Source organism: Bufo gargarizans, chromosome 2 (assembly GCF_014858855.1).
Source record: "Bufo gargarizans isolate SCDJY-AF-19 chromosome 2, ASM1485885v1, whole genome shotgun sequence".
Classification (NCBI taxonomy): domain Eukaryota; kingdom Metazoa; phylum Chordata; class Amphibia; order Anura; family Bufonidae; genus Bufo; species Bufo gargarizans.
In genome coordinates, this window is record NC_058081.1 from 346,151,535 (window position 1) to 346,165,072 (window position 13,538).

At 41.0% G+C, this 13,538-nt stretch overlaps 1 protein-coding gene across 2 annotated transcripts in view; it reads left to right on the forward strand.

Annotated features, from left to right (window-relative positions):
* Positions 1-13,538, forward strand: part of CDHR2 (cadherin related family member 2) — a 226,687-nt gene that overhangs the window by 161,506 nt on the left and 51,643 nt on the right. For both annotated transcript variants that reach the window (XM_044277398.1, XM_044277397.1), the window contains exons 19-23: positions 445-1,059; positions 2,060-2,131; positions 3,184-3,233; positions 4,645-4,796; positions 4,887-4,989. In XM_044277398.1, coding sequence (XP_044133333.1) covers positions 445-1,059; positions 2,060-2,131; positions 3,184-3,233; positions 4,645-4,796; positions 4,887-4,989 — 992 coding nt within the window. The remainder of the gene's footprint in view (positions 1-444; positions 1,060-2,059; positions 2,132-3,183; positions 3,234-4,644; positions 4,797-4,886; positions 4,990-13,538) is intronic.

The window sequence follows — 13,538 nt, forward strand, 5'->3', positions numbered from 1 at the left end:
ATAGCAGCGCGCTCATGTTCAGAGATACTAGACTGCCGGGCCGCAAAGATATTCATTGCGGGCCGCATGCGGCCCGCGGGCCGCATGTTTGACACCCATGCTGTAATTTGTTGACCATTACATTAGTAAGCCTCATTAACATAAACATATTATGCATGGAGTAGTATGGAGCCTTAATAGGACATACATAGACTTCTATGGGGATTTACATTTGTGTGGTATGCACCATCTAGTGCTGTATTAAAAAAATAAGTTAGTAATATGATGCTGCCTGGAGCACCGTATGACAGTACACAAAGTGCCTATGGCATAGTTGTAGTATATGTAATAGGACTGCATACCTACAAAATTCCCTAATATTCTTATATTAATAGAATACTTTTAAAAACTATTTTAAGTCATAAAGTTGGCTCATTAATGTATCATAATCATGTCATCTTCCAGGGGCTTATGTTGGAAGTGTAAACGCCAGTGATCACGATCAGACTGATTTAAATAATCGTATCAGTTTCAGCATTTCCCAAGGCGGATCTGGAAACTTTATCATACGAGGACAAAGACAAGCATTGGGCCATTACATTGGGGTCATAACTTTAAGTGATCCTTATTTGGAGCTGAATTATGAACAACAGCAAATGTACACCTTGATAATAGAAGCTGAGGACAATGGGATTGAAGGAGACAGTAATAGAGCGCATGCTACTGTCATTGTACAAGTGCTCGATCTCAATGATGAACCACCATACATAGTCCCCCCTTCTCTGGTAGATCTTTACATTTTTGAGAACACAACTGATGGGACAAAAAAGATTGCAACTTTGAATGCAAAAGATCCTGATACTAACTATGAACTGGAATTCCAGGAACTTGCTATGAGCTGTTTCAAAAATGGAAAGGATGTGGGCAGCATATGCTATGACTGGCTCTGGCTTGCACCCAACGGAGAGCTGTTTGTGAACCATACTGAAGATGTTGATTATGAAGAGTGTGACCTTATGGTGATGCTTTTACGTGTGGAGGACAAGCTAACATTTCTTGGGAACAGATACAGCCAGAACGGTATGGCCACTTCCCATTGTTATACCCTGTAGATGTCATTGTTAATTTGCTAAAATTGTGGTAATACTTCTGTAGGGATGTCACTGTTGCAACCCTCATCTATTATCCAAATCATTGAAATATAAGTATAATAGATTAGATTGGAGTTGCTCACAATGTACGTTATAAAGTTGTGAAGTGGCTCCACCTAACATTCTCCAAGGCGAAATTCCATTTTTAAATGAGTAGAATTATAATACTGAATACTTTATTTAGGCCCGGACTCTGGATGCCCCGGACCAATTGCGGGTTTAATGACCAGAACTCATAGAATCATAGGGATCTATGGCCTTACATGTGACTTTTAATCTAAACCTACCTTTTTTAATGGAAATCTAGTTTTAAGAATTAATTTTGATGTGTGCTGTGACGAGCGACGTTTTCAAAAATTTTATTCAGCTGCTTCACCGAACTTAACAAGAAATTTGATTTGTTATGAAGTACTTCGTCACAAATTGCATTCCATTGTATGTAGCGGGCGCAATGACGGGGAACGTCGATCATGCCACCCCCTGTCATTGAACCCCTCAGATGCTGTGTTCAACGCTGATCATGGTATCTAAGAGTCACATTGATGCCTTTCAGAGGTTAATTAGGGGTTAAAAAAAGTACATACCTCATCCATTTGATTGCAGAGAGGCCGTCTTGGCCATCTTGATTGAAGAAAATGCGCCAAATCTTGTGAGTGAAGACATCAGCTCTCTTGAGATTTGGCAGGTTTTTCATCAATCAATCAAGATGGCCGTGACCGCCTCTCCGCGAGGTGAGTATGTATTTTTGTTTTACCACCATTTCAGGAAAAATTGAATCGTTACCACGTTATTGTTATTTTTGTTTTACCACCATTTGTCTTTATGATGAATCAAATTTTTCCAGAAATTCGGTTCGCTCAACACTAGCTGTGATATAGGAACAATTTAGTTTACAATACAAACTCTAACGCTCTTTTTTTCCTGTCTAGTGAGCCAGAGAGTGGTGATACAAGATGTGAATGATCATGCTCCTGAATTCTTAGACAGCAATGGTGCATTCGGTATGTAATATTCTTATCCCTTACAAGTCAGAAGCCAGTTATAGCAGCATGGAAGGAAGTGTTAAGAGTGTAGGCTGTGGAGTTCATTCTTCTACTGAAAGGTTAAAACACCATAAGTATGGCATTAGATAGAATAGAGACCTTATTTGAGGCACAGAATAAAGTGATAGATGCTAGGTTCTGGAAAGCTCATGACAATGGAAATATTCCTTAAAAATCCCTCTAAAGAATGAATGGTAATACTGTCTTTTATTATCTCATCTGATTTTTTTATGGTGTCCACACACAGACCAATGCTGATGACTGCTCTAAGGTCTCATTACAATATTATAGTCAAACTTGGTGCCAGTACAGGTGAGACATTATGGTCAAAACATGTCCTTACAGTCTGACATGGAACTGATAGTCTCAATCCACACTATTCAGCTATGTGCCCTAATATTAATGGGTATGTGCATGGGACTGATCACTTCCACCATGCCCTTATCCCTTTGCTCCACTTGGTGATTTCTGTTAATTAACAGGGTTGCCAACTTCCATTTCTTAGAAATAGTGAAACATTTTGCAAGGACAAAAATATATTCTAAACTATGACGAATACTTTTAATCAGAAGTGGTTTCTAATAGTTTTGTTTCTTCCTCTTGCAAGATGCTGTCTTTTTTTAACATCAGAAACAGTTGCCCTATTATCAGAACTAATAAATTTGTATAAATAAATAAAAAGTTAATAAAGAGATCTTTTCCATGATCTATTCATACCCTGGACTGTAGCTACAACATGGGGGCATCTTCAATGCCCACACAAACATGGAAAGAGTGTAGACCTGGAGAAGAAGTAAGACTACAGAACTCTCTGCTAGGAGAAATTGTCATGGTGAATTCATTGGAGTTTAAAAGCGGCCTAGAAGTCTTTCTTGTTTGGGAACCTGGCTTCTGCTCATAGAGGTTTCTTCCACTCCTTGTTCAAAATTGCAGGTAGATTTGGTTGAACTAGACTCAACCTTACAAACTATGTTACTATAAAGCATACTATCACTTTTATATCTCTACAGTGGTTATACCTGAAACAGCTGTTATTACTACTGAAGTTGCTTCTGTGAAGGTAATTAGCATATCTTTCTTATATTTTTATATATTTGATGTTTCATTTGGTATTAGATTTTCAAAAATACACAGAATGAAGGATATTAAAACAGTAAGATCAGTTCGGCACTGCTCTGGAATGCCAGCTAGCAATGGATATCCACTTACTGGTACAATTAGTATTACTTCACTAGCAGTGGTGCTGTGTGACAGTTCATGTAGACAATCCAGAGTGAAGAAAATGCCCCGCAACACACACTGGAACTCTTTAGGGTTAGACTTTATTCTTTAGTGCTCAGTTGCTGTTGTAACACAGCAGGTAAACACAAGTCTAATGACCTAGAGATGTATCACTGTCCACGTTTTTAATTACCTATCATGTCTGCATCCATAAGCCAGTTTCTGTGCATTCCCTAAAATCTCTGTCTGATTTGTTCTTCTCATAAGATTTTTAAATCTGCTAAAAGACACAAAAGGACGTCTCTGAAAATGTAGCAAAGCATTGGCGGCAATAGGTTGACGAAATGCACTCCTAGTCATGCCAATTTCACAGATTTCAATGTGAACGTCCAATAATTCAATAGAGTTCGCCCCAAAGCTAGCATTGAACTGCATATTTAAATGACTGACATTAATGTATAAAATCAGGCGGTAATCAGCCGGCACTCCGTTCAAAGAGCGCGGTGCACGTGTCCGAGATAGCAATCTCAACATATATTGTGAGTGCTGGTCTTTTTCTACAATGACATTAATGTATGTCCGAAATTCCAAAAATTGTTGTTGTCTAGACAACCAAACAAGTCGGGTGCATGTCTTATAAAAAATTGTTATTCTCAAGAGGCTAAAAACGTATTGGCAAACATTCAGACCATCGGCGTACCCCTCATCATACTTGTACACTGCATGTACCGGTTGTATTAAACCTGGAGGTATAGTGAGACAACACAAAATGCAAAGAATTACAAATAAAGTTTTGATGGCATTCATGCTATTATTATGCCGGATGCTGGTGGTACACAAACTGACCGCGTCTTCCTGCCAGTCCTGATATGGAAACAACTGAACAGGGCCTGGAGGATTAGGAGACTCCACCTGGTAAGTTTAACAGTGCAGGTATAGTTCTAAAAAACTTACAAAAACAGCTTATTTCACAAAAAGTAGGGCTTGCAGTTTATATTGCGGTTATGTTTTTCCCCATTTTATTCAGAATTTGCTGCTGCAAATTTACATTTTCTTACATGTTCAGCTTTTGACTAGCGTCTTTTAAAATCCCAGAAGATATTTTTGGAGCAGATTTTCAATGTACAAATTTGAACCCAAAATATGTAGCAATTGGCTATAATACAGTACATCTGTCACGTTTTTATAATTCTATTAATGTATTTTAAAATTACATTTACAATGTTTTTTTTTTTTTTTTTCCTATCAAGGCTCAAGATAAAGACAGTGGTGAAAATGCTGTATTAAGCTTCTCAATTTACAAAGTGGAATTTATTTCCTCAAGTGGTGACTCTCAGCAACTTGGAAACATCTTCAGCATTAGCACCAGTTCTGAAGATGGCATATACACAGGCTCTGTCAGGTCTGTTGTATTCATGCAAATGCTCAGGTGAACAGTTGGTTTACATGCAGTTTATTTTTTTGAGTTCATTATGTCCTTTTTAACTTACAGAGTTGCAAGTAATTTGGATAGGAAATTAAAGGGTCAGTACGAAGTGACAATTACAGCGATAGATGGAGGGAATCCTCCACTGAACTCTACCCGCTCTATAACGGTAAGACTTAAGATAATTGCTGAATATTTGCTCCACAGATTTGCACATTGATTTACAGCACTAGTCAAAAGTTTAGACACACCTTTTCATTCCATGTTTTCTCTTGTGTTTGTTTTAATTATCTACATTGTAGATTCATGTTGATTGCATGAAAATGATGAACGAACACATATGGAATTAAGTAGTAAACAAAAAAGTTTTTAGATTCTTCGAAGCAGCCCCTTTTTCTTTGACAGCTTTGCACACTCTTGCCATTCTCTCAGTTATCTTCGTGAGGTAGTCACCTGGAATGGTGCTCCAACTGTTTTGAAGGAGTTAACAGAGGTACAGAGCACTTGTTTGCTACTTTTCCTTCACTCTGTGGTCCAAACTCATTCCAAACCATCTCAATTGGGTTACAGTTCGGTGAGTCTGGAGGCCACGTCATTTGCTGCAGCACTTCACAGTACTCCTTCTTGTTCAAACAGCCCTTACATAGCCTGTACATGTGTTTGGGTTCATTTCCTGTTGAAAATCAAAGGATAGGCCCACTAAGATCAAATAAGATAGGTTGCCATTTCACTTCAGAATGCCTTGGTAGCCATCCTGGCTAAATGTATGCCTTGAATTTTGAATAAACCACCAACAATGTCATCAGGGGTGGACTGGGAACCTAAAGGGTTGTGCATGCAGTATATAGTGATAACCTATCCTCGGGATAGCTGTTTGAAGAGCAGGCAGAGCTCCATGCGAGTGCTACTTCCTGTTCTTTACACTGCCTGTTGTCTTGGAAGTCTTGGCGGAGCAGCGTAATTACAAGTACTTGAGCCATTTACTTGAATGGAGCGAGTGCTTGTAATCATACTATATCACATGGGAGATGACACACAGTGTAATGAGAAGGAAGCAGCGTTCACATGGATCACCGCCTCCTCATCAGCGGTGGAGTTGGGTGTCAGACTTGACGATAGGTCAACACTATATACTGCCGGCACAAGCCCCGTAAAGTGTCTAATATGTTTAAGGTGTGTCCAAATTGACAAAAGATGGGCAACACAAGTAGGCAGGGCAATAAATACCTTAATGTAGCACAAAATACTGCCCAGAAGAACCAAATACCTCAGTCTAGTACAAAATACTACCCCAGCATAACCAAACACCACAGTACAGTACAAAATACAGTAGTATTCAACTGTAGCACAGTCCTGTGGATGGTGATGATACTGTTTAATTCAGGATGGCACCTGCATCCACCGGCCAGATGTATAAGTACCTGATGCTACTAGCATTAATTAATGCTAAGAGTATCAGATGTACCCTGCAGGTGGCCGTAATGAGGGCCACAGGAAAATTTTCCAGTAGGGTCTATGGCCAGTCCACCCCTGAGTGTCATCTGCAAAGTACCCCCACACCATCACTCTTCCCTATGCTTCACTGTGGAAACCACATATGTAGAAACCATCAATTCACCCTTTCTGCATCTCACAAAAACATGGCAATTGGAACAAAAAAATCGCAGATTTTGTCTCATCAAACCAAAGTCAAATTCCCTATGGTCTAATGTCCATTCCTTGTGTTTTTTTGGCTCCGCCAAATCTCTTCTTTAGTAGATGCTCCTTTGCAGCATTTCAACCATAAAGGCCTGAGTCTCACAGTCTCCTCTGAATAGTTGAGCTATGTCTGGTATTTTAGCTCTGTAAGTCTACTTTAACACTAGCGTTTTTACTGGATCCAGTAGGGTTCAGCAAAAATGCTTCCATTACTGATAATACAATCATCTGCATCCGTTATGAATGGATCCGGTTGTATTATCTTTAACATTGGCAAGACGGATCCGTCATGAACTCCATTGAAAGTCAATGAAGGATGGATCCATTTTCTATTGTGGAAGATTGTGTCAGAGAAAACGGATTTGTCCCCATTGACATGCATTGGGGGTCATGCCAGATCTGTTTTGCTCCACATCCCAGGACGGAAAGCAAACTACAATATGTTGCGGTTTGCTCTCTGGTATGGGAACGCAACTAAATGGAACGGAATGCATTTTGGAGCATTCCGTTCTGTTCAGTTTTGTCCCCATTGACAATGAATGGGGACGAAACTGAAGCGTTTTTTTTCGGTATTGAGCCCCTATGATGGATCTCAATACCGGAAAAGTAAAACGCTAGTGTGAAAGTAGCCTAAAACATTTATGTAAGCTCTAAACTAAGGTGCTGGTAATTAGTTGTTTCTGATGCTGGTAACACTAATGAACTTACCCTCTTGAGGTAACTCTTGGTCTTTCTTTCTTGTTATGGTCTTTACGAGAGCCTGTTTTATCATAGTGTTTGATGGTTTTCATGAGTGCACTTGAGCCAAAGTTTTGGAAATCTTCTGGACTGACTGACCTTCATGTCTTAATGATGATGGACTGTCATTTATCTTTACGGTACTTAGTTGAGTGGTTCTTGCCATAATGTGGATTAGAAAAGTAGTAAAATAGGGCTAAATACTGTATAAAACTGTGTACCAATCCTACCTCTTCACAATACAGCCGATGGTCTCAAATACGTTATGAAGGCAAGAAATTCTACAAATTAACTCTTCACAGGTCTGGTAATTAATGTTGAGCACGAATATTCAAATAGCGAATTTTTATCGCGAATATTGCCACTTCGAGAATATTTAGAATATAGTCCTCTATATTTTCGTTATATCGAATATTCTGCATTTTTTTTCCATCTGAACACATGATTCCTCTCTGCTTCTTGCTTGTGGGCCAATGAGAAGGAAGCAATGTCAAGTTTACAACAATACTTAGTGCACCAATCAGTAATCTGTAGTTAGACCTGCTAAAATGTGAAGTTGCATGTAGTGCGAAAAAATATTCTAATCACTGACGATTAGCGCAATCGTGAATATATTGGAGCACTTGACTCTATCTGCATATAAAGCTATTCTAATGTTCTGCCGTGCCAACCATTTTCTCCAGTCTCAGGTAACTTATAACAGCTTGAAAAATGTAGCCAAAGTGACCCACGCCTGTATATCGCGTTACGAACTCGCATTACGCAATTTTTACATTTCCGATTTACCGCATTCAATAAAATGTTGAATTCTTGAAATTCGCGAATATATGACGAATATTCTATAAAATATTCATGAAATATTGCGAATTCAAATATAGCCCCTGCCGCTCATCACTAGTGGTAATGTGTACAGTATAATCATAAAGGGCGTGTATATCCCACCCAGATACCTCAGCTGGGTGAGATAAGTGGAGTCCAGAAAAGCTGTACTCGCTTCAGCAAAAGTAGTTGCTAGAGCTGTTTTGTTAAAGTTATATGGGCTGGATTTTATTTGGACTGTGAGGTAGGTTTGGAAGTCCACACACCCTTCCACTGCACATAAGCCCTTTAACCTGAGGTGATTGCAGGTGAGGCGGGCTGTAATGAGGGATAAAACAACCCTCTGTGTATGAGTCTGGGGGGGGAGGAAGTGACCCTACAGAGGGAAGCCCGAGATGCTTGTGTGGTCACAGCCAGGAGGACTGTCCTCTCAGAAGTTCTTGTATCAGCTCAGCAATCTTGGTGAAGTGAGGGATAAAACGTCTGTAGCATCCTGCAAAACTTCTCACCTCTTTTAATGTAGTAGGAGTAGGCCAATTCCGGAATGCTGCTATCTTCTCTGGATATGGCTTGACACCTTCAGAACTGACAATATATCCCAGGTACTTGACTTCTGGTTTCAGTAGGTAGCACTTAGAGGGTTTTATCTTGAGTCCGTGCTTGATGAGGACTTGAAAAACTTCTGCAAGATGTTTTAAGGGGTCTTCAAAGGATTTAGAGTAGACGATGACATCATATAGGTATACAAGACAGTTTCAAAGTTCTTGTGGCCTAAACAGCGTTCGATTAGTCTTTGGAAAGTTCCAGGTGCATTGCAAAGTCCAAATGGCATATAGTTGAATTCAAATAGACCCATAGGGGTAGTAAATGCAGTTTTTTCACGATCTTCAGAAGCCATGGGTACCTGCCAGTACCCACTGGTTAAATCCAGAGTTAAAAAGTAAGCTGAGTACCCTAATGCTGTCAAGGACTCTTCAATTCTTGGTAAAGGATAGGCATCCTTGTGGGTAATTTTATTAATCTTCCTGTAGTCCACACAGAATCGAATGTTACTATCTTTCTTTCGGACAAGGACTAGAGGTCTAGCCCATGGACTATGTCTGCCTTTGATTTTTGAATCTTTTATCTCCTGGATCATCTTTTTCACAGATTGGTACATAGTTGGTGGTATAGGCCAGTGCCTTTCTTTGATTGGAGGGTGTGAACCGGTACGGATGGTGTGCTTGATTACAGTGACCTCTCCATAATCTGAAGGATGTTTACTGAAGGCTTGATGATGATCCTTCACAACTTTTAAGACTCCTTCAATTAGTTTCTCAGGTGTAGAAGTATCTCCCACATTGAGTTCTGTCCACCATAATGTATTTGGAGTATAATCTTGAGTATTCAGCTTCCGAGTAGACTGTTCAGTCGTAGCTGCAGGAACACTCATAACATCTTGAAAAGTGACTTGTATAAACTGAGCAACAGGGTAGTGCTTGGTCAAGGTTATACTGCTACTACTTAAGTTCAGGAGACGAATTGGCACTTTACATTGAGAAATGGTCACTAGGCTTCTTGCAGCTCGGACTAGATGATGGTCTTCTAGGTTGATAGGTTCTACTAGGGCTTGGTAGTCTTGGCCTTGGATTTCTGGAGCGGCTCGGCACCATAGGAGTGTTTCAGTATTGGGTTACAGAATCACTGGTTGGTTACCTTTGATTCGAGCACAGCAAATCTCTCCTTTTTCGTTAAAAAATTTCTGTTGTGCATTTTATAAATGGATGATTTGTTGCATCACCTTTTTGGAGGCAGGTGAAGTGGTAGGCATGGACTTGTGTAAAGCTTCAAGCATTTCTGTATAACAGTTCCTAAGGATGTTCATTGCTAGGACTACTGGAGGGTTGTTATCTTCCCTGACTTGTACAACAATGATACCTTGTTGGGGTAGTGTGGTTCCTCCCACTTGAAGAGTTGGCTCCCAGTACCCATGCACTGGCATGGGTTTACCATTGCTGGCTATAATGCTCAGCCAGGATTCGGGTGGCTGTGTCAGCTGGTTGTGGTCCCAGTATTTCTGAAATGCAGTCTGTTGGATAGTTGTGATATGAGACCCGGTGTCCAATAAGGCAACAAAGAGAACCCCATTGATTCGGAGAACCACTTCTGGACAGGATCCTACATATCTGGGCATCCAACTAGGATCTTCTGGACCTACTGCTTTACCTCCAGAGGGCGGTCCTTGGCCTCGGGGATTGACCTTTTAACTGCCAGCACATAATTTCTGTATGGCCTGGCTTGTGACAGTATCTACAAATGGGTCGCTTTTCTCGTTAAAGCGGTCAGTAGGACGTCTACAATTGTTTCTGGGATAAGTCGCTTTATCATCAGGAGGGTAATGTTTCCTTGGTAACGGTGTCTCATCCTCCAGCAATAAGGGTTTCTCCCACTGTTCCAATTTTTGGCATACTTTCTCCAGACTTTTGGTTAGGAAGTTGACTTGATCTGTCAAGGCAGCAACTGCATCAGGAACTGGAGCTTGGGCTTCCTGACTGACTATAGGGTGACATTTTGGAGATATAGCTTATTCACAGACATTTCAGCAGGCCTAGCAGGCTCTGGTTGTGGGTCTTTCCCCAGAATACTGATAGCTAGCTCTTAGAAGTTTTAGAAAAGTAGAACTTGGATGCTGTGCAGCTAACATCTTTAACTGGCTCTTTAAGGTTTCTGCCCTAACACCTTCAATGAATTGTTCTCTCAGTGTTTTATCTTGATCCTCTGCTTTATGGGGGTCTACCTGTATAACAGCTTGCAGGGTTTTCTGTAAGGATAATGCAAAGTCTCTGAGTGACTCACCAGGCGGCTGTCTCTTGCTGAAGAATCTCATCTTGACCTCTGAAACAGTCTTGGATTGAAACGTGGTGTAGGGTCATTCAAATATCTGCTCCACTGTTTTTTTTTCTGAGCTTGGCCAGGATTTCACTTCTCTGAGGGTGGCTCCTTCCAATTGTGCAATGAGGATTTGCATTTGCTGTTCTGCTGACACAGGGTACAATCTGAATATTGACAACAAAAAAAATCTTTAAATTCCCTTAAAGCATGAGCTTCCCTAGCATATCGTGGGAACCAGGGTGCTCCTAGAAAATAAGGCATTGTTAAGGGCATGATGCTGGTGCTGCAGCGGCTGGCGCTGTGCCGAAACTAGCTGCGGCTGCTGCAGGGAACCTGCTGAGAACAAGCTGCTCACTATCCCCTTGTTCAGACATGGCAATGACAGTCGTTCAATATAATGCATATTAAATATGATTTTACATACTTTTTGTGTTGCGTTGCTATGGGCAACCACTACTTTGTAGGAGTCTGACCCTTTAAGAGTCGCTGTGACAGCTTAATATAGAGGAGTATGGTGCTCTGTAAGGCAGATTGTGATCCCAAACAGTCCTTATTAAGGTTAATTTTCCCAACTGCACTCATTCTGACATTCATGGATGATTCTCAGGCTGCAGGGGAGTTGGAACACTCTTTTTTTATTTTCAAGGTCGAGCTGCTTTCACTTCCTCTATGGGTACAGCTGGTTTTTCTGTCCTCCTAGGAACTTGCACTTAAATACTTTTGTTCCTCTGTGGAGGCAGGCTGTTTGTCTCCCTCAGTACGCGGAGAGCAAAAACAAGATGGCCGATTAACCCCTATTTTACCAGCAGCAAATAAATGCAATACAGTCACTTATTTGTTTTTTGTTTTAAAGATGCTGTAAGCTTCAGCAGTGATCTGAGAGCACCTATATATTGTTTATACTAAGGCACAAAGGATTTAGATTCTGTTCATGGATGCCAAAATTATGCAGCGGATTGGACCGCAGGGGCAGTATGTGAGTGCACGGTTTGCAGTGATGAGGAAGACAGCACTAAATCCTCCGGGGCACTCTCTATTGCAGGGAACACCAGCCAGATGGAAGTTGAGGTGCACTAGATGGTAGTGGGTATGCTTAGGGTGCTTTGGTGGCTGTGCCCCTGTGTTCGTGATGCCAGCACCGTGAGGTGCAATTAGGAGATGATGTAGAATAAGGAGACCAAGTTTTTTTTAACAAACTCTCGGAACTTTACTGAAGCTGATCCAAAGGTCATCATCATTAATGTATGCAAAAGCCATTTACAGCAAGGCAGCTTTTACAGTGATTAAGATTAGTTCCCAGAAGTCGCATAAGGAGCAGTTTTCTATGACAATCAATCTTTCTCCCTTGTTTCTCCAGGTTGGAGGGATGTAATATCTCTGCGGTACTGTATATTCATATACTTCTGTATTCTCTCTAGGAATACTATATTCTGACAAATGGCCTTTCTGTCCTTGGTTATGTTGGGTAGCTTGTAGCTTAGAATCTCTCCACCTAATGCAAAGGAGACTAGAGCCTGATAAACTACAGTTATCTTCCTTTGACAATATTCTCACTCCCTCCCTGAGTTGCCTGGTTCTTTTGTAATCTTTCCCTTCTATGGGCTGGTGCATGGAACTAACTATGGAGTTTTTGCAACTCTTCAAGGTGGCTGCTGAGGTGTAGCTTTTCCTCAGACATCACACACACACACACACACACACACTGACCTCCTTCTTCTCCTCTGTACTGTGTGCAAGGCGGAGTCAGCCTGGGAGGCTTGATAAAACCTCCCTATGCAACTTTATTGGAACTCATTCACAAGCACAATTTACATACATGAAACACGATCACGGTATTAAGAAGTGTGTTTCAGGACACTGCACAGACATGGTGCAGATGCCAGTGATTGGCTGCTATATACATCATTTATTCCCCCTACTAATGCATTGTACATACCACTGGCTGCCTGCAATCCAAAAAAGCTTTATTTCCCAAGGAAGAAATCAAATTCCCCACTATTGCTAGTACACACACACTATGTAGACAACCAACAGTTGACCACTGCAAAAATTATTTGTTCCCCTAAGAAAAATCCTACCCCCCTCCCCCCCCCACTAATGTTATACAGGGAAAACAAACACCGCCTGCACAACAAACACTGCTGTGCACACAAACACCAGCTGGAACTTCACCTGAAGTAGCTATGTTCAGCACATCCTCTACAATGCAATTGGTGCCAGAACCTTACTTTTGTTCTCAGGTTTTAGACCAAAGGCAAATATAAGCAATGCCCTTTTTCCTCCATCCTCTGCCCATCCTTCCTTCAGCTTGACCTCCACATATTTGCCGTATTTTTAGTCTCTATTTTTCTTTGTATTCACTTTTTTCTGTAATTTTATTTTCTGTAGTTAGGGCCGTTTCACACGAGCGGATGCCGTGCGTGGCATCCGCTCCGTGAAAGAGTGCCAAGACCCGCTGCAGACTGCAGAGGCACGGAGCAGTAACATGACTGTTAATGCTCCGTGCCTCTCTGTGATCTCTTTACTACGAAATCACAGTTGTCACTGTGATTTCGTAGTAAAGAGATCACAGAGAGGCACGGAGCATTAACA